The sequence below is a fragment of the Coptis chinensis genome, chromosome 1 (assembly GCF_015680905.1).
Source record: "Coptis chinensis isolate HL-2020 chromosome 1, ASM1568090v1, whole genome shotgun sequence".
NCBI classification, from domain to species: Eukaryota; Viridiplantae; Streptophyta; class Magnoliopsida; order Ranunculales; family Ranunculaceae; genus Coptis; species Coptis chinensis.
This window is the reverse complement of record NC_141456.1, coordinates 26,242,637-26,268,023: the sequence shown is the minus strand read 5'-3', so window position 1 is coordinate 26,268,023 and position 25,387 is coordinate 26,242,637. Positions and strand designations below refer to the sequence as shown.

At 37.2% G+C, this 25,387-nt stretch overlaps 2 protein-coding genes and 1 long non-coding RNA gene across 3 annotated transcripts; 1 reads left to right on the top strand and 2 right to left on the bottom strand.

Annotated features, from left to right (window-relative positions):
• Positions 1–5,489: 5,489 nt before the first annotated feature.
• LOC147523174 (uncharacterized) lies at positions 5,490–6,182 on the bottom strand. Its single transcript, XR_015215939.1, has 2 exons — positions 5,825–6,182; positions 5,490–5,597 (listed from the first exon to the last, which is right to left on the bottom strand). It is a non-coding gene; the product is annotated as an uncharacterized LOC147523174 (long non-coding RNA).
• Positions 6,183–6,502: 320 nt separating this feature from the next.
• On the bottom strand, positions 6,503–17,457 carry LOC147523173 (chaperone protein dnaJ 16-like). Its single transcript, XM_086597683.1, is given in 12 exon segments — positions 6,503–7,111; positions 7,207–7,260; positions 7,335–7,483; positions 7,618–7,686; positions 7,689–7,725; positions 7,836–7,925; positions 10,857–10,907; positions 13,318–13,422; positions 13,529–13,640; positions 13,760–13,842; positions 16,777–16,900; positions 16,990–17,457. Coding segments are annotated over 12 exon segments (1,254 nt in total). The 5' UTR covers positions 17,145–17,457; the 3' UTR covers positions 6,503–6,886.
• Positions 17,458–20,778: 3,321 nt separating this feature from the next.
• Positions 20,779–21,567, top strand: LOC147523172 (uncharacterized). The gene has a single exon (XM_086569686.1). The coding sequence runs from the start codon at positions 20,779–20,781 to the stop codon at positions 21,565–21,567; it is 789 nt and encodes a 262-aa protein (XP_086425812.1).
• The last annotated feature ends 3,820 nt before the right edge of the window (positions 21,568–25,387 follow it).

Genomic DNA, 25,387 nt, shown 5'->3' with positions numbered 1-25,387 from the left:
AAACAAGGAGGGATGTTAGGTTTGCAATGAAAGAATTTTTTTTTTTTCTGTTCACAATGATGTTGCTCCAAAACGACCAAACGCGTACTACAAACTTGGACCGAAGTTGTGTGAATTCTATAATTGACATGTGTTTTGTAGCACACTTAATAGCCTGATAGTCTGATACTAATAGAGGTGGGTATACTACTACAGTTTCGTAGCACACTTATTTGTGCATTGTTGCTATATTCACGTTAGGAGTTTTATTTTGCAAATTTTCTGCCTGATAGCGTACGTCAGTCCTAGAAACTATTAATTTGCTGAGTGAACTTGGAATGTGGGATTTCGAATCTGTATATGATTAAACAATAGTTTTGTGTAGTGGGTGTGTTCTGGTTTGAGGTTTGAAGTGAGTTGTTTTATGTTCTGATTGAATTCTTGAGCGGTATTGACGGAGCAAATCACATGACATGCGCGTTGAATTTTATAGAGTGAAGTGAACCCACACTTCTAAATTGTGAGCTACTTTAGAGCTTTCATGATAACTGACAGGCATGCTACTCTGATGCACTCTTTTTTTTTTTTGGCAATTAATCTAGTGCACTTGTTGCCGTAGTCCGTAGCTAAGAAACAATTCTCTCAAGTTAGTTTGGGAAGTGATTACAATGAAAGTCTGTTCCAAACTTCCAGTTAACATGGACAACCAGATTCTCATCAATCATTACCAAATCCAGGTTGCTTTAATGAGCTTTTGGGATAAACAATTTACACACAAAAAATAGAAGATCCTTCCATGATATTCTTGCAGCCTGTTTCATAAAAACATAAAAGGATTGAGGAGCAAATTGCAGGCAAAACATATCAGACCCTACTCGTCTTGAGGTGCTGTGGTTCTATTTTGTCGGCAGAACCACTGTTAAGTCCTGAACGGCTGAAGCGTAGCCATGAATCCATGATAGCACAAACTGGAGACAAAGTTACTAAGCTGAGTCCAATGGGCAATGGTGCACCATGCCATTAAAAGAGAAGGAAAAAGTGACAACGAATTGTAACCCATTATCCATATCATTATACATTACTTTATCTTCATTTCACACAAATACGATAATTTTGTTTTATATAATGCTTCATTCATAAAATTGGAAACAACAATACATAATAAGAGATAAATTTTTAAAAAACAAGAAAAAAAGATGAATTACAAAGAAACACAACACATAAGATTTCTTAGTCGTCGTCTGCGAAGTTCAAGCTCCTTGATGTTTTGGATTGACGATCTTCTAAGAGCATCATCAACGCGTTGTTATTTTTGATTTTCAATGTGACAGTTGACAATTTTTTTAGCAATTTCCGTCACCAACGCGTTGTCAAATGATCGTTTTTATTTTAAGAATTGTCAAAAGTGGAGCCAAATTGGTTAAGAAAATAGAAATGGTTCGCCCGGTAAAACTAGACCCGTCCAAGATTACGCACGGGAAAACTAGACCCGTCCGAGAGTAGAAATGTGTGCACGGGTCTACTTTTTAGCCAGTCCCGAATTTTTTTTTTTTTTTTAATAAAAAATTAAAACGGTTCGATTTTGTACCGTTGGAATTAACGGCTATATTAACGACTATATTTAGTTCCGTTGGACTGGGCCTATATATATTCCATATATGCTTAACTCATTTTTCACTAATTCACTTCATCTTCTTCTTTCTTCTTTTATTCTTCACCAAAATCACAAAATGTCTTCACAAAGATCTAGAGGTAGAGGAAACAGAGGTGGTAGAAATAGTGAAAACCAAAACCAATAAAACAGCCAACATACCTATGTTCAAAGTCGCTCAAAAATTTCACAACCTGTTGAAGATGAAATTTTATGTCATAGTTGGATTTTTATTTGAGAAGATGCAGTTGTTGGAGCGGGCCAAAATAGGCATGTTTTTTTTTTTGAAAATTGCCGATGAAATGAACAAGCGTATGAGCCGGCTTTGGTCATGCAGGCAACCACGAACTGGTGGATCGGTTCAAGCGCGTTTTCACATCATCCAACATTCGGTAAGTTTATTTCAAGGTTATTATGATCAACAATTGAGAATGAATGCTAGTGGTACTAATGCGGATGATACAATGTCACGAAGCTCGTACTATATTTTTAAGCGCTCAAAAGGAACATTTTAAATTTGAGCATTGTTATTGGATTTTAATATTAAGTCCAAAATGGAATCATTTATATCAAGCTAGAAGTGATAGTAGTTCAAAAAACAGAAACCACTTCTAGTAGTGATGTTAGTGGTGGCATCGGTGGTGGATCAACCGCTAACAATATTGGAATAGCCAATATTTCGTTAGATGAAGAAAGTCAACCATCGAGGGAAGTGCCCCGATCGAAAAACGCGTCCAAAGGAAAGAAAGTTTAAGAAAAGAGATGCTTTGATGAAGTTGCACACCAAATGGCACAAACTCGGAGGAGGTCGAGACAATCAACTTACAACCGCAAAATATCCGCAAGAACAAACAGAGCTAAAGCGACAAATGTTCCTCTCAATGAAAAAGGAAAAGAAGACGAAATATTGAGGCTTGAAGCACGAGAAGAACAAGATATCATGATGCTTGATCTAAGCAAGTTTAGCGGTATTCAACTGACATTTTGGGAAGCTAAGCAAGCAGCTATCTATCGTAAGTGGGTTGAACAAGAACAAGGTATTCCTGCTGCTCCTTCTATTCCTAATTATCCAACCTCTTCTACTCCATACATTCCAACCCCTCCTAGTCCATACATTCCAACCCCTCCTAGTCCAAACATTCCAACTCATTATTCTCAACAGTTTGGGTCTTTTTCTTCTTCTGGATCAACAAACAGTGCTAGTCAGTCTCGTGGTACGCAACCACGCTCTCCCAATCCATTTCTGAGGGATGAAAATGAAGAATACGAAGATGATGATTTTTAGTTATAACGTTTTTAATTTCAAGTATGTTGTAACGTTTTTAATTCCAAATATGTTGTAACGTTTTTAATTCCAAATATGTTGTAACGTTTTTAATTCCAAATATGTTGTAACGTTTTTAATTTCAAGTATGTTGTAACGTTTTTAATTCCAAATATGTTGTAACGTTTTTAATTTCAAGTATGTTGTAACGTTTTTAATTCCAAATATGTTGTAACGTTTTTAATTCCAAGTATGTTGTAACGTTTTTAATTCCAAATATGTTGTAACGTTTTTAATTTCAAGTATGTTGTAACGTTTTAAATTCCAATTATATTGTAACGTTTTTAATTTCAAGTATGTTGTAACGTTTTTAATTTCAACTATGTGCAAATCTTATTCAACAAATCACAATCTTATTTAAACAAAACAAACTTGATAAAATTACACTTAACAGAAAATACAGAAAGCACCAAAACTTGATGAAAGTACAGTTAACAGAAAATTCAACTATGACAAATCAAACTTAAACAAACATGATGAAAGTACAGTTAATAGAAAATACATAAAGCACACTTAAAAAACACAGTTAACAAACTTAAACAAACTTATTAGTTGTTCCTTTGGTTGTGGCGTGCACCATAATGTGCCCAATGATGTTCAACCAGATCATTCTTCAATTGTTGATTAGTAGCTCCACAACGAATACTTAATGTCCTAGCTACCATGTTTTGCACAAACAGATGGTCATTACTCTGCATCTCAACTTCATGCCGCAACCGTTCATCTGAAGGTGGTTTCCACTTTGGAAGTTGTACATTACGTTCATTCTCAACAATCATGTTGTGAAGTATAATACATGTCTTCATTATCACGGGATAGAGCTCCTCCGTCCCCAATCGGACGAAAGCGTGCCCTCGCTAACAATTGCAAATCTAGCTCAGAAAACACCAAAACCACGCTCCACATCTTTACGAAGTTTGCTTCTTGCGCTTTTGCAAAATTAGTATCCATAGGAGTAGCGGGGAGATGGGATTGTTTGAATCGATTAGTAGCCCATGGTCGATATATTCCATCGCCAGGTAGTAGCCCATATTGTAAGGATTGTTATTAACTTGATAAACACAAGTCGGAGTCGTTCCTCGACTAAATTATCAAATAAATGAGAATTATCTAACACATTAAGATCATTACACGATCCACCATTCCAAAGTATGCGTGCCAAAACCATAGCTCTCGGTCTACAACCGCTTCCAAAATCACGATTAAACTTTTCTAGCATGGCCTAAATGAGTTCCATGCCACGCGGTTGGACAATTTTTCCATACCCAAAGGCATACAAATCTAAACTACCCAACATACACCAACCAACAGCGTTCTTCACTTCATCGCAAGCAAACGTGTTACATCTTCTTCTCATTGGGCTTCTCGGTATTGTTCTTCAAAAACAGTTTGACAACCGCATTGCAGAAATGATGAAGTGATTCTCGGGCGTACTCTCGGAAGTTTTATCCAGTGATCCATTGAATCACCGGACAACCATAAGCAAGCATCCAGATTGCGGTACCGCCATTTTACCAAACCCAAACCCCGTGCAAACCAAGAGCATCACAAGAAGGCTTAAAATATGAATCAAAATTAGTGACAACTTTCAATATATTGTTAAAAAGTGGTCTTCTCATACGAAACCTACGACGAAACTTACCTGCTTTATAAGTTGGTCTATCGACAAAAATAATCGCCTACCAACCGTTCATGCGCACCAACACGATCGCGGTTAGTGTATTCTCTACCATCAACAGATCCACCCCATTTTGGTACAGATAAAGCGTTGAAAGCCGGAATCATTGACGCCACTACAACTGCATCACTTTGCATTTGTTGAACGATTACGGTATTTTCATCATCATCGTCGAAAATTAGTTCACTTACTCTTTCGCACCAATTGCTATTATGACTACTAGAACCCATGACAAAATATAAAAAGTTTGATTGATGAGAGGAGATGAAGAAATGATGGATGCTTCAACTGTGATTCATATGTGATATATAACGTAGAAAGTGGAGGGAAACAATGGGCGCCAATATGGATTGGCGCCATAAAAATGGGGGGAATTGATGGACGGGACAACTTGTGCCGTTTATAAAAGATTAATGTTTGCACGGGACAACTTTAGCCGTGCGAAATGAAAACAAGAATTTTTCTTATTTCGCGTTGGTACTTGATTCATTTTTGACTTTTTTGATTCCTTAAAATGCTGATGTGTCACAATTGCAAATAGCAATGCGTTGATGATGCTCTAAGTCCCTCAAAATTTGACATTTTGTTATCCTATACCACTTTTTCCCTTGTGGTGTCATATTTGAAGTATCCGTGCTCATGATCTCTTCCTCCCACTTCAGTGTCTTGAGCAACTCTTCCTCTTTTGCAAGTTTACGTTTTAAAGGATCTCTTGCATTCTTTTTACCGGCTTCGAAAACTTCATTGAGTTTTTTACCATGTTCAAGTGACTCCTCAAGGGCTTCTGTCAGTCTTCGAGAATAATCCACAAGTTTTCTTAGAGTAGATGCATTATCTGTTTCAGCTCTCATCTTGCGTTTCGATTTGTCTCTCCCGTCCGGCTTTATTGTTGACGAACGACTTCTTTGCACTTGAGAATCATTTACCGAAGCTTGTGAGGAGCTGTCCATGTTGGTCAGCTGGAACTGGATGAACAATGTTCAACAAATATTACACAAATTTCAAATATTTCTAGCGCGCCTACGCAGACTACGGAATTTATAACAACTTTATAAACAAACAAATTAAAAAAAAAAAAAAATCTAACCAATAAAGAAAAGAAAATTAAAAATGTTTCATCCAAATTTCTAACAAAAATGTTTCATGAATCAAATAAGAAAAACCCATAAAAAATAAAGGATTACAAACTTGCCAAATTTAGGATGGAGAATGGAGGAAAATTGGTTTAAAGTGAAGAAGGTAGTGATGGTACTGAAGAAGAAGAGCACACTGGGTGACTGGGGTTGAGCTGTCCGAGAAATATAATGTCTTTTAAAGAGTTCTTGATTCTTTCACCCATGCCTATTCCAGTGAACATCCAAACACTGTAGTTCAACACTTCAATCTTATCTCTTTACCAAAAAAAACAAAACACTTCTTATCTACTACTATTCTTTGCTGTTCTAATTTCTAAAGACGAGGGGTATCAGACCGTTGGCCTCAGCCTTATGGCATCTCTTCAACAGTTGGACTCAGAAAATGCAACTGTAACTACTAACAGTACTGTCAGTGAGCCTACTGCCGCCTACTGTCAGTGAGCCGAAGAGGCTTTTTGGATCTAATAATTAGAACGTAGATATTAAACTGTGAATCTTGACATCTTGTGACCACAAGTCCACAACTACAATGCGTATGTCTTACATGTTTAGCCTTTTTTCTTTTCAATATTACTTACATGTTTAGCCTAAAACCTTGTAAGCCACCTCCTGTGCAAGTGTGTTGTGTAGTAACATACAAACGTGTAGACCCAAGATTCATCAGAAATGAAAACATATGGACCCAAGAACAGAACACAATAAATCAATTCCAACTTTTCCACACGTAAGAATGATTTAGGCATGGAACAAGCAAAATGCTTATAAATTGAATAACAAGAGAAGCAATAATAAATTGCATGAATTTTACAACCGCAGCATTTATCCTATACATGCAAGATTACGCAAATATTGTACCAGGAACATCATCTCCTTCACTAAGCCATCAATTCATGGCTGTGGGAGGAATAGGAGAGCAAAATGCCAGACCAAGGTTGTAGTTGAGCGAATGCACAACTGCTGCAAAAAATGTCGAGTACAAAGAGCAGATCACCCTTAAGTTGCTGGGAAGTCATTCAACAATTGTTCAGATTCAGATAGTGTACAACCCAAGAAGATGACAGAATCGGACCTTCGGTACACATGAAGACCCATTAGGAAGGTAAATCATATACTCCAATTCAGCAAGGCTTGTCCTTATCCATTTTCAAGCGAACGTTGAACCATTTGCTTTTCTTCGGCCTATCCTTTGCCCAATGTTTTTTACGACTGGTTTGGCGTTCTTCTTCCTTCTTGGATTCTTTGAAGGAATCACTGCTTTTGCTACTACTCGAACTTCGTTTCAGAGGAGGAGCAGTTGAGTAGGAGGCATGGATTGTGTTTCTTTGTTTCAGTAGTTCATCAATCTATATAAGTAAAAATTGCTCCAGTTCAATAGTCAATGATGTGGAACAATTCATAAGACTATGAAATCCAAGACAAAGAGTGAAGGTAAACTCACAGCTTGCATTTCCTGTGCATATCTACTGGTCATCTCTGTGAATTGTGCCAACACCTGCTATGCAGAACAAATGTGAGAATGAACTTATCTATACAGGATAGAAGGAGTGCCTACGCAAAAAATTTAACCTCTCTATACTCGGTTTCAAACTTGGATAGTTCCACCCTTTTAGTCAAGATTCGAGCTTCCACAGCCCTGAGTTTATCCTTTTCTTCTGAAAAAGGTCCAGCACAAAGAACTTCTATTACGTAGCTTGCACTTTTAAAGAAGTTGTCACCTGTACAGTAATAAGGACCGAAGATTTCAGATACCATTCCAAAAAGATTAAGAAAACGGCCGAAAGGCTAAGAATACAGACACTGCTCAATCCAAAAAGTACCATTTCCCAAAGATCAAGTAAGCAGAACTGACCATAAACAGAAAATACATGGGTGCCTGCTTTTAGCTCAGATATTTCACATGGCTGAAATCCGTCCAATTTTTAAAGAAAGCAGTATCAGGATCCTTTGCTGCTGCCACCTGGACCCACCGGGTTTTATAAGGCATGTAGAAAAGTAAGCAATATACACATATATAAATTTTTTAAGCTAGATGTTAACTTGTACAGAAATAGAATGATGCTATCCTACCGAATTGACTGCTTGATCCAACCGGTAAACAGGAAAACCAAGAAAATACATCCCAGCTGAGGTACATTTTCCTGTTTTTGCACTCTCCTCCTACATCAAAAGAAATAATGTTACAGATTGAACGACTTACGTGACTGAATGATGCACGTAGTTCACTTCTGTAAAGTTCACATTTCCGACACCAAGTACGCAAAAGGAACATGTATAATAAACTTATAAACTACAAAGATCAGGATGAATGGACTCAGTGTTTCAGGCAGCACCTACCAAGATATTGAATAGTTAATAATACATCCAATAGGTATATAAGAAAATATTTCAAGTATTTTGTCAAACTATGACAACTAATATGTAGACCAACTTTGATGCTTCAACAGTAGTCACAAGCACATTATAATTTAAATAGATAGACCGGAAAAAAACCTTAAGGTTATCAATGATTAGATATTTAGATGTCCGGTAGAAGTAATCAAAGTTCAACTATGCAACCTCAATAAATCCAAAGCACCAAGAATATAATTTAATGCAGAAGCACTCTGCTGCCATCAAGGGACAGAGACTATCTGACTTGAGCTTCAAGATTAGTTTCATAGAACTGTGTTACGTTTTCAGGTATTTTGTCACAAGTAAAACCAGTGACCAGATAAAAAAATCATATATAATTTACTAAACAATTTGAAGTAAAACCGGAAACCAAACTGACTATGCTAACCCCTTAGGCCGTAACTGAGTATCTAGCAATCTGTTACGGCATGCATCCTGACGACCAGTCTATTTAATAAGAGATAGCTCAACAAGTCAACATGCATAGGATACGGATATACTATAACACCAGGTAACATCAAAGAAAATAACGAACAACATGTTTCATAACTTTGTACACGCATCTTTACAGAAATGCATATATATACAGCCCGGCTCCTAAAAACACCTTAAATAAGTATCAAATCTAAAACAACTACAACTTCACCTACAAAATGATTTAAAACCTAATCTTTTGTGCATATGATCTACGAACTATAAAGAACATCTCTACAAATATTCAACTCGTTTAATATCCTCTAACTTAGATAAAAATTGTTGTCCACTTTTGTAAAAATATCTAACGGTCCATAAATGTCTAGTTTTTGCAATCATCTTTTGCCAATGTTAAAAATTGTCAAACAAGTTGAATTTTTGTAGAGATGTTCTTTATAGTTAGTAGATCATATGCACAAAATATTAGGTTTTAAATCATTTTGTAGGTGAAGTTGTGGTTTTTTTAGATTTGGTACTTATTTAAGGTCCTTTTAGGAGTCAGGCTATATATATATATATATATATATATATATATATATATATATATATATATATATATATATCGGGCCGGCTACGTCGACATACTATTCTAACATACTATCTTGACATACCCAGCCAACCCTCAGATCAAACAAAATCTAATGGCCAGATATACTTCTAGAAAACCAAACAAATAAATAAAATTGGCCACAAATAACGGGGGCAGAAATATCATTTTCTTTTAGAAAAAAAGAAAAACCCTTTCTTCTTCTTCATTCACTCACGTTGCTTTTTCGCAAAAACCCACAGGTTTAATAGATAAGGCTTTGTCTTATTAGCAGACACCTTTGTTTCTAGAAATAAGCCAAGGAACCATATGAACGTGGCTCACTTGTCTTGTTCATAAGAATTACTCATGTGCAGATGGCGGCTAGAATTCACCTTTTCTCTTGCATTCAGTGCAAGAAATAAAACCTCCCATCTTGCGTGTCAAGGATCCCATATGGTTGATACACTTCATCATGGTAGGGTACTTCATCCTCGTAGGTTGAAATATTGTTCCTGAGCTCTTTTATTCTAGGAAAGTCCAAGCTTGTTATTGTGTAGCACTAGCAGTTTGATATTTTGGGAGATGCGACAATCTGCTAAGCTATGGTGGTTAAATGGAGACGGTGGGGAAATGCTATATATTGAGTGACCTGTTTTGCCGTGAGGACAAAATGCTCAAGTTGAGTACTGTAATTCTGAAATAATACAGATGGGGTCTTGCCAATGAACCTATCCCCACAGGTTTAATAGATAAGGCTTTGTCTTATTATTAGCAGACACCTTTGTTGTATTATGATCGCCAATTGTATGATAATTTTGTAAAGTCTAATTAACTTCTTTAACCCACAGAACTATATACATGTTCAAGTGCTCAACATGGATTTTAAATCTTTGAATAATGGACTGATTGAGCGAGAGAGTGGATAAATTATCTCTCCCCTTTAATCTATATTTGAGAATTTATTGAAATTGAGGAAGCTACACTCACAAGCTGTAATCTCAAGAGAAAAGACAAATACTACATAAATGGGCCATTTTGTGGTACTAAAACCGTCTTGCTAGGCACAAGTGCACAACCGTACAAATACACAACAACTCTTAGCTGAGTTCAGGATTGGATGATTTAGAGTTGGAGCCTCCTTAAAAAGGAGAATTTTAGGATTTTTCCCTTTTTGATCGGGTATAGTATAGGTGCCATGAAAAAGCAACGTGAATGAAGAGGAAGAAATGGTTATTCTTTTTTTCCTAAAAGAAAATGACATTTTTGCCCCCATTATTTGTGGCCCATTTTCTTTTATTTACTTGGTTTTCTAGAAGTAGATCTGGCCATTAGATTTTGTTTGATCTGAGAGTCGGCTGGATATGTCAAGATAGTATGTTAGAATAGTATGTCAACGTAGCCGACCCGTATATATATATCCGCTAATCACATAAATGCATATAACCATCAAGTAATTGAGTGCAGTTTAGACATGCTTGTTTGTATCACAAATGACATTTTAACATTGCAAATTGTCAGTAGTACTATCGATTTGATTATTTTCAGAAAGCACCCAAGTCCTATTGAATGAATCAATTCCTACTATAGAAAAAACAAAAAGCAGAAACACACAAAACAATGCTTCCCAGGGGATGAGGACAGCATCTTGAGCAAAAAACAATACTCAAAATGACAACCCTATAATTGTTAATTACCTGCAATGCCAGGCTCAATCCACCGTTATCCTCCGGTTCAAAATACAATAGCTGCATGGGAATGTTAATGACAAGATAAAGGTGAATACATCAGATCAAAATACAATTGCAAGTTTCTTGAGACAATCATCAAACAGACATTAGTCAAATACTTGAGAAACTTAGTACTTCTGCAATACGGGCACGCTAAACAATGCTTTAGAGGTAGAACTGATAAGCTTGAAAGAAGCAATCACATTTTCTGCTTGGGTTGCACTCGAAAAACATTTTGCTTACCTATCTTGATTTTCAAATAGGTGCATAAGTGCATACTTGGGTCTTTGTTGTCTTACACAGACCATGCAGTAAAAACGTATGGCACGACCCCATCAAAATAGGAAGCATTGTTTTTAAGTACAGAGACTTCTGAAATTTGCTTGTAGACTTGTAGTGGCAGACCATACATGAAACTGTTTAAAGCTCTGCTCTCAAGAGTAACCTTTAGAATTAAATTTGCTCATTGACAAACAATGTAGTTTGGCAACTAGTTCTAACTTCTAAATTACAAGAGCTGAATACTCAAACAACTTTGACTTCATATATTGGGGGTTTCGGAATATTTAATGGGAGAGGAGCCACGACACAATGGTAGAACTCATATCTTTATCTCACACCATCCTCACTTAATTTACAGCTTAGATGTTTAGCATAGTCCCACGTCACCCAAGTTATGTTGTCCACGTATTACGCTCGAATAACGCCACATGTGCGAGGGCGTGTTGAGTGTTTATTATAATCCCACATGGGATGCTTAAAGCCTTGTAGTGTAGTGTAGGATATAAGTGATGCATCCAGGGTTTTAACCCTTGATTTTATTCCTATAATGGTCTATGACTCTATGTATTATTGGAGATTTTTAGAAGCATGTTTGATTGCTATTTTGATGTTTTAGCATATGTTATTTTTAGGTTGAATTTTCATCCTGAAAATTTGTTATTTTTAGTTTCCTAATTGAATTAAAAGTCCAACTTCAAAATTCAATTGTTGCTTGGGTCTACAAATAGAGTTGTAGCTTAATAAAATTTTAGGAGTTTAAAGAAAGGTTTTCTCTTCTTTTTTTTTATCGGTAAAGGCTAAATTTTATTAGATTTTTTTTTTGATTGGTAAGTTTGTTTTAAATGAGATCAGTAATTCTTTGATGCTGGCAGGATTCGAGCCCCAGACCTCTAGTATCATCACCCAAAGGTTTTACCGACTTTGTTAGTCGGTACCATCTAAATTTTATTAGATAATTGATCGAAATTTTATTAGATAAAAAAAAACATAGGTCGAGATAACCTACAATTACATAGAATAAAAATGAAAACAACCCAAAAGTAAAACAATCGCCCTACTCAAGACTCTCTATACATAATAACAAATTGTTCAAAGCGAATGTTTCTTAGGTTCACATAAATTTTACTCCAATAACAAAGAAACCCTTTGATGACTAGTATGACTTTTTGGATCACCATAGTTGTACTCTCAAAGATGCGTCTATTACGTTCCAACCAAATACCCCATATAATCGCAAACAGTAGCATGTTCCATATCCTTTGCCTTCTAGATGAAAATGAACCTGTATGCCACTGAGTAAGGAGATCAACCACCCGACCAGGACATACCTAAACCAACCCAAACTCGCAATGAAAGAAAGATCAAACCATCCAAGAAAAAGAACACCACAAAAGCACATGATTAACCACCTCCTCAACCATTGAACATAATGGGCAATTTTTTTTTTATTGAGATTATCAACAGTAAGAATACGCTCTAAAGCGACAGACCAAACAAAGAAAGCAATTCTCATAGGGATTTTGGAACCCCAAATTCATGAACTTGGAATATGGGGAATGGAACCAATCACATTGCTTGGGGGATACCAAGAACGAAGAGCAAAGTAGAACGACTTGGTAGAAAAGATCTCTTTCTTTTCGGGGCACCAACCCATCGAATCAAGGTCCTGTTGGTTGAGGTTTTCTCAGATCATTTCTTTGTGTTCTTCGTAGGGAACAAGATTGTTGAACCCATAAATTGACATAGGCCTTGGAATTCGGTTTCAAAGTCATATCTTGCTCATATGTGACAATCAGTAAGTTATTGGGCCTTTACACTCATCACCAAATGGTTGAGTTGGATGCTTTGAAAGTTTAACATTTATCAATAAAAACAATATGAATTTAATACATATCTTGAAAAACAATTTCCTCGCATCTCAATTTAAACCTAGTCAATAAAAAAAGGAAAAACGAAACCAAGTAATTGAGTCTAGTTTATTTAACTGATCGAACAAGCATATTTTTCTAACTTAACGGTAAAAATTAACGCCAAATTTGTTGTATATAATCCATATTCCAACTATTCATGAGGAAATATAAGTAGCACAAAAGCAAAAGAGAATAATCTTTAATTAAACATATTTGAATACCATTAATATACAAACCTTAAACTTGCTCTTGTCCGATGATTGGACTCGACAAACAAGGCCTGCTTGTGCTTCTTGTTCGGTTATGTTGACAGAATAAAAGTGAGCACACTGTTTCTCAACCTGTGAAAAAGAAGGCAATGTTTAGGTGCATCTGCTAGCATTGAGGCATTTAATTTCATTAGACCTAAAGCAAGACATATGATATATCACACGATTAAAGACCAACCTTCTTAGAACAAGATTGTCCCAGCTGAAGTGGATGAACAGTCACCGCACCATTCAGTGCTTCCTCCAACACCGTTGCTGATACAGTAGTCTTTATTGCCACACCTAGCTTACTGCCATTTTTTGAATGTGAAAACTGAAATCAGTTAATTGTTTTGCATCCCAGATGGTTCGGACATATGAGACTCACCACAACCTAATGTGCACAACAGTCAGTAAAGAATAACCTCACCTAAAAAGTGCAGCGAACATGGTGTTGACAGTTCCCAAACTCGATAGGTCTAGCTCCAATTCTTGACTTTCTGCTTCAATAGCCTGGCAAGATCTTTCAAATTAGTATTTTCATCAATTATTGATATCTATGCAATAAAACCAATCTATACACATACTAAAATTACTTAATAACTTAAAAGACATTTTGCCATATCGCAGTGGATCATAGAACAGTATTCAGCCAATAAATCTTTTCATTGATTTCATCCACACTGGAAAACTGGTTGTCTAGTAAGATTCGTCAAGTTTTGGAAATACTTTTTTTCAAATTTAAAAATTCACTAGTTGATTAGAAATAATCTGTGTCACTGATTGTTACATGGACACACCATATTTCAAAAATAATCCGTGTCGGATACGTATCCACGTATCCGTATCGGACACACACGGACACATATTGTGTGTGATATACCTTAGTTTTTGATATTTCGCTGTGTCAGACACTCCGTATCCATGTCGGATTTGGACACACGTGTCCGTGTCAATGTAACTTAGCCAAAAACGCTAAAAGATACTTCCGCGTGTAGATATATGTGACAACAAAATATACACTATATACTAGGGGTGTGCACAGGTCGGTTCGGGTCGGGTTAGGGTTAAAACCGACCACCAAACCAACCCCGTCGGTTCGTGTGTATCAGTAACCGAACCGAACCAATAACCTAGACTTAACCGATCCGACCAATTTCCCACACAACCGATATCCGATCCGAAACCGACTGTGTTACGATTTAACCAATCTTAACCGACTCGATATCTCAACTGCTATACGACTGTTTATGAATTTGTGCCAGCTTTGGCTACATTCTTGCCAACTCAACATCTTCTTGCCTGCAACCCATTAATGTTCTAGAAACAAGAAACAAGGAAACCCCAAATCCTTAAAAGCATCCAAACGATTATTAGAACTTAAAAAAATCCAAACAATGCTTAAAGTCTACTGAAATTTTCTCAAGAAAATTCATCACAGAAACTAAATAAAAAAGTTCATCAGATCCATTTTAAAGAAAACAATCAGAGGATTAAAGGGCAAAGAAAGGGTCTTTTGAATACCAAATTTCGGAAAGAAACATATATTGATTCAAGCCCATTAAATCAAATCCAGGAAAAACAAATAATAGGTTTTCGAAAAAGTATCATTCCAATAAATAATCAAATAGTGAATAAATCAAAGAACCATTAGATCAAATGGGCAAGAGTCAATCAAATATCAAAAAACAAAATAATGAGAATACAAAGAAATGGAGGTTTGGTTTGGAGGGGGTGGCGGCTAGCCCTTGTAAATGAAGTGTAAACATAAGTTATTAGGTTAGGGTGTTAGCTTCTTCTAGTATATATACTTTTACATTAAATTGAATATTTATATTCTAACATACTAGTATATTGCGGGTCGGGTCGGTTATTTTCAGTTTTCACAAATACAAACTGAGTACCAAACCGACCTAGTCGGTTACACCATATATTTAACTGATCCGAACCGATCTTAAACAACTAACTGACCCTACGGTACGGGTCGGGTCGGTCGGTCGGTCGGTTTCGTCGGGTATATCGGATTTATGCACACCCCTACTATATACGTTAAAAGACCTCCTTACAAATCAAAAAGTATTTTTCCCGACAAGCAAATGATAACCATTAACTTTGACGAACAAAGCGGGAACATGTCATAAACTCATAGACGAACAAAGTAGAAGCATAATTCTAAAAAAATCATATTTTTGTATCATCAAATGCATAGTCTGAGAAGGATCACGGAAATGACATTTAGAGTACTTGGCTACATAAATTTAAGAGAAACAAGCTTTCTTTCATTTTTTTCCTCCAAACCACAAACTATTCTGAACATGATGGAGATCTACTATTCATAGAACAAAACAACACAAAATATAAATATGTAACTAATTTCACAACCGTTGATATGTTTAGTCCTAAAAGGTAAGTTTATGGAGATGAGATGACCAAAAGATTACATCAGCAAGAAGCTGAAGGTGTAAGGTCCCATTTCCCCTACACCAAATTCCACGCCCCAATGCACCCAATATCATACCCCCAATACAACCAATCTTATACACCATTACACCCCATCTTATCTCATTAACTCAACTGCCTCCTTATCAACTATGGAACCTATCCACGCGCCCTTGACCCAATCCGAATTGAAGTCGGCACTTCCGTTGAAGCCCTCCTTACTGGAAACTCCAGTATTGCCAATGGATCCTGATCATTTGACCTCCTCCACCAGTCCGTTCCCTTCCTTGCACCTCGCCACCACCTGTTGCCACCGCACCCTAGTTGAAGCTCCAACATCACCACTCCATTCTACCTTTTTATCGTCGTCATGGATTATGAAACTTAAATTAATGAACTAAACTAAGATGTATGTTCTAACAGATCTCCTTGCTAATGACAAGAATTCTGTCATGACAGACAAAGACAACAATTTACTCTGATGCACACTATGAGAAAATGTAGTACTTTCATAGACCTACAAACAAATTCCTTTTGCATAGTCTAAGAAGGAATATGGAATGACATTTAGAATCCTTCACAACATGAACTAATCTTCAGAATTTCATTTTTTTTTTTTAAATGTTATTTTTTTGAATCATAAACTCTACTGTAGTGGGCAGGAGATCCATTCTTCATTTCTAAATCATTATAGATCGGGGGATCACCTTGTCCAATATTGATGTGAATTGAAATGCGGAAGCAACTCTGAATCAACATGCCATTGATAAATCAAGGCCAAATATAAGCCTATTTTGATAGAAAATGGGGTATTAGGATAACCCCTATATCAACACACTTTTAATCCGGAAATTACACTCAAGCAAGCAACTAACTCATGAGTCCTATGGCCTTATTTACTTATCTATGCAAACTCCATTCATTGTCATTTCTACTATGTGACAGTAATTAGAGAGTAAAAAAAAATTGCCCATGACGAAAAGGATTAAAAATGAAATGTAGTATTACCTCAAAGCCAGCTGTATCATACTGACGGCGTTTATCCGGATCAGACAAAATATTGTAAGAAAATGTGGCTTCCTTAAACATATCAGCTGCTTCAGAATCATTTCCTGTTTTATCAGGATGGTACCTGAATAAATGAACACACAACATCACTTAAATCACTAATAAAACTAACAAATTGAAGAAAAGATTGAAACTTTAAGAAGAAAAAGTAACCTGAGAGCTAATTTGCGATAAGCGGATTTGATTTCTTGGTCAGTAGAGTTTCTAGAAACAGAAAGAACTTGATATGGATCTTTTCTTTCTACTTTGGCAGCTTCACTAGTACTACTAGTACTATTCTTCTTGGAACCAAACCCATGCCCCGGCATTTTCACCTTTATTTCAGACCTACAACCAAACAATTCCTACTCTCATTTCATCCAACAAGAACAGAGAAAATGGATGGGGAAATTTCAAATGAGGTGCGTAGTACGCATCGATGCTTTTGGTCTTTTTTACACGCAAAACTGTCTTTTTTTATTTTCGCAGGTTTGCACTAACACCGAACCGGATAGATCTATAAATGGGAACAAAACATATGCTATATTTGGGTTTTAATAGTTTTGGTTTGAATTTTATTATTTATGCTTCTATCGGGTTCGGTTCTCACCAATTTAGTATGAGAATTATAAAATCCAATTCAAAACTATAAAAACCAACGGATTCGGATCTTTATTATTTATTATGATTATTAAATAATTTCAATTATTCTAAAACTTGTTTTTATTTTTATTTTTTTCTTTTACTACATGATAATATTTTATGTATAATTAGTGATGTATCAACAATCATATTTACATCAATATATGAACATATATCAATTATACACGTTAAAATATTTACCATTCATGTGATAATTTCAAGTTTTAATATATAAATTAAAATAATCAAATATCCTAACCCTAATTTTTATTTTTATTTTACGTGCATACACATATATTTGTTTCCTTGTATTAACTTGATTGTGTACACGTGCAATCACATATATTTGTTATCTTGATATATTTTATGTGCATACACATATATTTGTACATGTGTATTAACTCGCCATTTTAAATCGAACATGTGAGTACATGTGTATTACAATTACATCTTATCACTAATTTTTAACGTAAACACTATATATTGGTTTATAATAAGTGTGTGTACCACAATATATCAAACAAGTGTATCATATTTAAATATACACGTGCATAAGTTAATAAATATAAAATATATTATTTAATTCATAATATACACATTGACATTATGAGTACTTTTCTTTTTTTAAAGTACAAAGAGCTCTCCTGCAGCTAAAAGCAGCTCCCCTATCCTTTGTTTCCCCTTCCCCATTGATTCCCACCTTTACCTTTCTCTTGGTCCTTTCGAGGGACTAGAGGTTCTCACAAGCTTGGTAACAAGTCTTGTCTCCGATAATACCCGCATAGGGGTGTTTTTCTGGGGACTAAGTGTAGTTAAAAGTGGTTTTTTTCACTGGGTTCTGAGAAACTAAGATGTTAAGAGAAAATCTTGTAGAAGATATGGTTGATATGTTTGAACAAGATGGGCTGGCTAGAGCCAAGATAGAGAAACTCCAAGTGGAGATGGGTAATCTCTTCTGTTCAAAAGAAAAACGAATAGTAGAGATTGTAAGTAAGAATAACGACGATAACACCGCTGAACAGCGCACATTGATGGGTAAGCTGTATGGAGGCAAAGCTATCTCTTTACAAGATCTTGCAGATGAGCTACATCAATGTTGGCAAATAAAGGGGCCTACAAAGATAGAGCTGATAGCAAAAGGATACTACAAGATGGAGTTTGAAGAAGAAAAGGAATTGGACCATGTTAAGGAAAATGGCCCTTGGTTGATACAATGGTTCATATTTTCAGTTAATAAAGGGATTCATATCGACGAGGTGGCAAGTGCAAAGAAGTTTGATTTGGTGGATTTCTGGATCCAGATCTATGGAATCCCAAGAGAGCGAATAACAGAAGAAAATGTTCGAAGGATGGGAGACATACTTGGCAAAGTAAAGGCTATGGATCTAGGCTGCCAAAAGGAGTTTCGGACTCCGGTAGCAAGGGTAAGGGTACGCATGAATATAAAGGAAAGGTTGATGAAAGGCATAGATCTGCGAACAGAGAAGGGGGAAGTGATCCCATTGACCTTCAAATATGAAAAATTGGAGATATTATGCTATTTTTGCGGATGCATAGGGCATGATATTCACTACTGCAATAAAAAAGAGACATATAGCATAGAGATGCGCAAACAAGGAGGATCCCCCAGAGATATTAAAAATAACTTCTCTTTCATGTTGAGAGCCAATGTCTTCTTCAATGGTGAGGCTAGCACAGGGCCAGTTTCTGTTACTATATCTGGAACCCCAAGAAAACCAAGACCAGATCAAATTCCGCCCAGAAATAGAAGTTTACCGGGGAAAATGCTATGGTATGGAGGAGGAGTGTTGACATCACCACTATCAATGGGAACAGTGGAAAGTGCATCGGATGTCAGGGGCAGGAGTACGGAGGTCAGAGAGCATGAAGTACGAGAGAATAGAACGGCTAGTTTAGAAGCTGAGGTGGAAGGGTTAGTTACCGTTGGAGGGGCAGGTTTAAATTATGGAGGCCTTTTGATGCAAACTGAAGGTCAAAAACAAGTAGGACAGACCCAAGCCCAGGAAAAGGAAAAAAAATGCCTTAGCCCAGAGCAGTTAAGTGGGTCTGATACCCATAGGGGAGCTGTGGTGGTGTGGAGCCCAGCATCTGGGGCTGCGGAAATGGACCTAGATATTAGCCATAAGGAAATAGCCTTTGTATCGGGTTTGTTGGGAAAAGGAGATCAGATGGAGGGTTGCAATAAGGAAAAGGAAAAGGTGAGTAGCCAAGCTGTCGTGCTAGGGAGGCCAGCTATGAAGGGTGTCTATGTGGGAAAAAGAGAAAATCTCTTAGTGGATCATGCCTCTCCGTTTTTGGGCTCCCCCCTTCCCCAAACAATCATTCCCAATATAGAGAAGTGTGAAGCTGATAGGAGAGATCACGTGTCTGCACCAACAGGTTATGGGAAACCAAACTTCATCTTTATTGGGTCACCAAAACGTGGGAGGGGATATAAAACTCTTGTTTCAAAATGACAGAGCAAAGGAAAATCTAAGAGAAGAGTGAGAGAAGTGGAAGGGTTTAGTGTGGGAAGTAAGAGGAAAGTGTGTGGTGAGCTGGAAAAATCTGTGGCAAGGATGGATGATGAGGAATGGCGAAGGCACAGCTTAAGAGTGGCGGCTAGACACTCAAAAAGGGCCAATAGAGAGGCAGATGACTTGAGAGAAAAAGGGTTAGGACATTTGCTGATTCCAGAAGAAACTCCGATCATAGATATATCTCGTGACTCAAGGGAGTCAGTGGAACCAAATATTTCAAATAATTCTTTGAGCTCTAGTGGACAATCAGAAGAAGGATGGGGTCCAGAAATATCGGAGGAGGACATCCCATCCGATGCTTTCACAGATGAAGACGAGGATGAGCCAACAGAAGAAGAAGATATGGATATGGTGGTGTTCAATGCAGATTCCCAAGACGAGGTCTCAGTGGGAATGCTCCTCTGGACTTGACTCATGGAAGTCCATATGGGAGTGGGTATGAAGCTGAAAGGAGAGTATCTCGAAGTTGTATGGAGCAACCAACACCGCTGGCCATGGATGATTCTACAGTTATAAGGGAAAAAATGAGTAAAGGAGAACAAGATGATTATAATGGAAACAAGATAAGGGGCATAAGTAACTCAAGTGGATACAATGGGGATGGGAGCTCAGAGGAGGAGTTTTCAGAAAAAGAGGTCAGCAGCAAAGGAAAGCAAGGGGAAAATACCCATGGAAGAGATATGAGTGGAGAAAGCAAGGAGGAAGCATCTAGCAGTGGGGGTCTGTGCATGTCTCCCCCAGGGTTCGCGGTGGCTGTCCCATCACAGCTATCTTGGTATCCATGACGATACACGCTTGGAATTGTCGGGGGATAGGTACCACCACGGCAGTTCAACAACTAAAGGACCTAATAGGGAAGTTTGATGTTGATATAGTGTGCTTATCAGAAACTAAGGCCACTAAGGAGTACATAGTAAAGATAGGAAAGCAGTTGAAGTTTAGTGGAGTTTTTGCGGTGCCAACCAGAGGTTTAAGTGGGGGTCTAGCTATTCTATGGAAGGAAGGTGTGGAGCTGGACATTTTGGGAGCATCTCACAATCAAGTGACAGGTAAACTTGCAAATTATTTTCATAATGATCCTTGGTATTTTATTTTTGTGTATGGAGAACCGATTGCTAATAACAGAAACAAGGTGTGGGATGAACTGAGGGAGGTAGCCCCTTTAGTTCCAGGCCCCTGGTGTATGTTTGGGGACTTTAATGCTATCTCAAGTCTGGATGAAAAAATTGGAAGGAAATGCAGAATCACTAAGAGCATGCATGACTTCAATGGTTTCATAAATGATTTGGGCCTAGTAGACTTAGGTTTTAAAGGCCCCAAATATACTTGGAGTAATAATAGAAAGCCAAAAGATCATATAATGGAAAGGCTGGATAGAGCTATGGCAACCCCTGAATGGCTTGTGGCATTTCCTAATGCCCAGATCAGAACTTTGGCCAATGCTATTTCAGATCATATTTTCTTATTCATAAATCTTGAGAAACAAGAAGAAAAACTCTCTAGACCTTTTAAATTCTTTGATATGTGGCTTCAGCATGAGACCTGTCTGGAGGTCATTGAGAAAGCTTGAAATTCTATTAAGCATGATCTCCCTGACAGGAATCTCGTGAAAAAACTGGGTAAGACTAAGCTAGACTTATCTATGTGGAATAAACATGTTTTTGATAATATTTTTACTAATATCAAAGCTACCCAAGCTAAGCTTGATAATGTGCTCACTAAGCCTTTCAGCATTGATAATTATACTAAAGCAAAAAGGCTTAAAGATGATCTTCTTGAGTGGTATAATAAATAGGAGGTTTACTGGAAACAAAAGTCTTCCAATTCCTGGCTAAAAGATGGGGCCAGGAATACCAAATATTTCCACCTCTCTACCATCTATAGAAGGAGAAAGAATACCATTACTAAGATCAGGAATAATGAAGGGGAGTGGACAGAAGGTAGGATTGAGGTGGGAGCTTCTTTAAATCAATATTTCAGAGACATTTTCACCTCAGATCACCCTGAGAGGAATGAGCATATCCTTGAGCTGTTCCAGCCTTGTGTGACAGATAAGGAAAATGAGATTCTCACAGCTATACCCAGTAGTGGGGACATCTGGGATGTGGTTAGGAAGATGGGGAGTCATAAGGCTCCTGGGCCTGATGGGTTCCAAAGCATTTTCTATCAAAAATGCTGGGACATCATAGGGCCTGCTGTGATTGCCTTTGTTTAGGACTTCTTCATCCAAGGAATTCTGAATCTTGGTATGAATGAGACTCACCTCACGCTGATTCCTAAGATAGAGAATCCTGATCATGCTCCAAAGTTCAGACCCATAAGTCTTTGTAACTTTGGGTACAAAATCATCTCCAAGCTTCTGGCCAATAGACTTAAAGGTATGATAAATAGAATTGTTTCCCCTTTCCAAGGGGCCTTTTATCAAATGCAAAAGTATAGGAGATAATATGGGCCTAGCTTGTGAGGTCGTCCACAACATGAAAAATATGAGAAATAAGAATGAAGGGTGGATTGCTCTCAAGCTAAATATGGCCAAGGCTTATGATAGGGTGGAATGGTCCTTTATTGATGGTATTTTTGAGATGGGTTTTAACCAAAAGTGGAGGCATATGATACATCAATGTGTATCTACTGTGTCCTTTCAAGTCATGTTGAATGGGTCCCCTTTGGATAGGTTTAGCCCTGAAAGAGGGGTCAGACAAGGGGATCCCTTATCCCCTTATATATTCATCTTTGTTTCTGAAGCTTTATCTAGGATGGTGGCTAGAGCTGAGCAAGGGGAGGAGATACATGGTATAAAGATAAAAAGGAACTCTCCTGCTCTAACTCATTTGTTATATGCTGATGACCTTATCCTGTTTACTAAAGCTAGCATAGCTGAAAGTGGGAATCTTAAAAGGATTCTAGATGATTATTGTGAGGCCTCAGGTCAAAAAATTAACTATGAGAAATCCAATATCTTTTTTAGTAGAAATGTCTCCTACAGACAAAAGATAAGGATTAAAAGATTTTGGAAGGTTAGAAACTTTGCCACTAAAGAAAAGTACCCTGGGGTACCTATCATGCTGACTAGGAAAAAGTCAGAGGACTTTGATTATCTGATAGATAAAATCAATAATAAGATTAGAGGGTGGAAGGCCAAAGTCCTATCACAGGCTAGGAGAACAACTCTAATCCAAGCTGTGATCCATGCCACCCCTCTATATGCCATGTCAACTTATCTGCTTCCTGTGGCATCATGCAAGAAGATTGATAAGGCATGTAGAGATTTCTGGTGGTCTGGAAAGGATCAAACAAAAGGTGCTCACACCATAGGGTGGAAGCATATATGCCAACCAAAAAGCTCTGGAGGCTTGGGTTTGAGAAAAGCTAGAGATATGAATAAGGCAATGTTGGCTAAGCTGCCATGGAAAGCTGTCACTGATGTGAACTCTCTCTGGATGAGGACAATGTTCAGTATTTATGGGAAAGGCTGGATAGGGGATGTGAAAAAACCCCCTGACAAGGCATCATATTTTTGGAAGGGCATCCATAAAACCTTTAATGAGATAAGTGGTGGGCTCATCTGGGCCATTGGTGATGGGAATTCCATCTCTATTATGAAGGACCCATGGCTTATATGTAATGGTACTCCTATGACATTGGAGGAGTTAGGGGTGGAGGTACCAGCTTGGCAAGACCAAGTGGTCTCTGATCTGTTTTGTATAGACAAGAGGGGCTGGGATGAGACTAAGATTAGTCAACACCTGGATCCTATTATATGTAAAAAGATCCTGGAGGTTAATATCAGGCCACAAGTGGAGTCAGCTGATAAGCTAAGATGGGCAAAAGACAGATATGGCAGTTTCACTGTGAAATCTGCCTACCATTTTCTCCATTCTAAGGAAGAAGTGGGACAAAGTTTCAGTTGCAATCCTATCACTCTAAGGCATATCTGGAAAGCCCCTGTCCCAGCACACATACAGCTATTCCTATGGAAAATGTATATGCATGTGCTACCTATGGGAGCTACCCTTGCTGAGAGGCACATGATAGGAGAGTTCTCTTGTCCCTTTTGCCTCAAGGAACTGGAAACTACATAGCACATATTCTTTAATTGTGAATGGGTAAGAACTGTCTGGTTTGGTGCACAAGTAGGGATGAGAATCCACAAGGAGCAAAAGATGTCAGTCAGAGATAGATTGGATCAGGCAGTGAGGTGGTGTTGCAATAAGAACAATGAGAAAAGGTTGGCTGGTACCCACTTCATGTTCATGCTCCAACAAATATGGCAAACCAGGAATGAAATCAAGTTTGAGAAAAAAAAAGGCAAATCGAGAAGGGATGATCAGGAAGAGCAGAGGGGGAGCTGAAAAATGCTACTTGGCATACAGAGAAGAATTCCTTAACCCTAAATCTATTCCAAATATAGATATTATTCAGCTTGAGGAAGTTTTTCACAACATACCAAATGACAGCATAATAATAAGGTTTGATGCATATTTCTGCAGGCAAATTGGATGGGCTGGAGCAGGAGCAATTGCAACAAATGAGGAAGGATGTATAGTGGGGGCTGCTGTTAGGAGGTTCAAGGCTTTGAAGGTAGCAGCGGCTGAATTGGAAGGAGCAGAAGTGGCAGCCATTCTGGCAAAGCATCTGGGAAGCCAAGCTTTTGTGATCCAAGGGGATAACTTGGAAGTTATTTGAGCTTTACAACAAAGCTCTTGCAGATGGGAATGTGAGGCTGTAAAAACTTCTATAATCTCCTTGTTATCTGGTAGTAAATCTTATGAGTTTAGTTGGATCAGTAGGAACTTTAATGGGGATGCTGACTTGCTAGCTGCATGGATCCAAAAGCAGTTAGGAAGCTCAGATCTTTCAAGTTGTATAGTGGCCTCAAACTGCTGCCCTTTGGTCGTTTGATTTTGGTTAATATATAGTAGTATGAGTTGCATAAAAAAAAAAACATACATGATACGCTTGTTTAACGTAACGTTATAAAATATACATTTAACGACACACATTCGCTATTATGTTATATATATTTAATAGACTTTTACACGTAGAAATTAAAATAATCAAATATCATAACCCTAAAAATTTAATTTTTTTTACGTGCATATACATACATTTGTTTTATTGTATTAACTCGATTGTGTATACGTGCAATCACATATATTTACTTTGTTATCTTGATATATTTTATGTACATACACATGTATTTGTACACGTGTATTATAACTCGCATTTTAAATCGAACATGTGAGTACATGCATATTACAATTACATCTTATCACTAATTTTTAACATGAACACTATATATTGGTTTATAATAAGTGTGTGTACCACAATATATCAAACATGTATATCATATTTAAATATATATATGCATAAATTAATAAATATAAAAT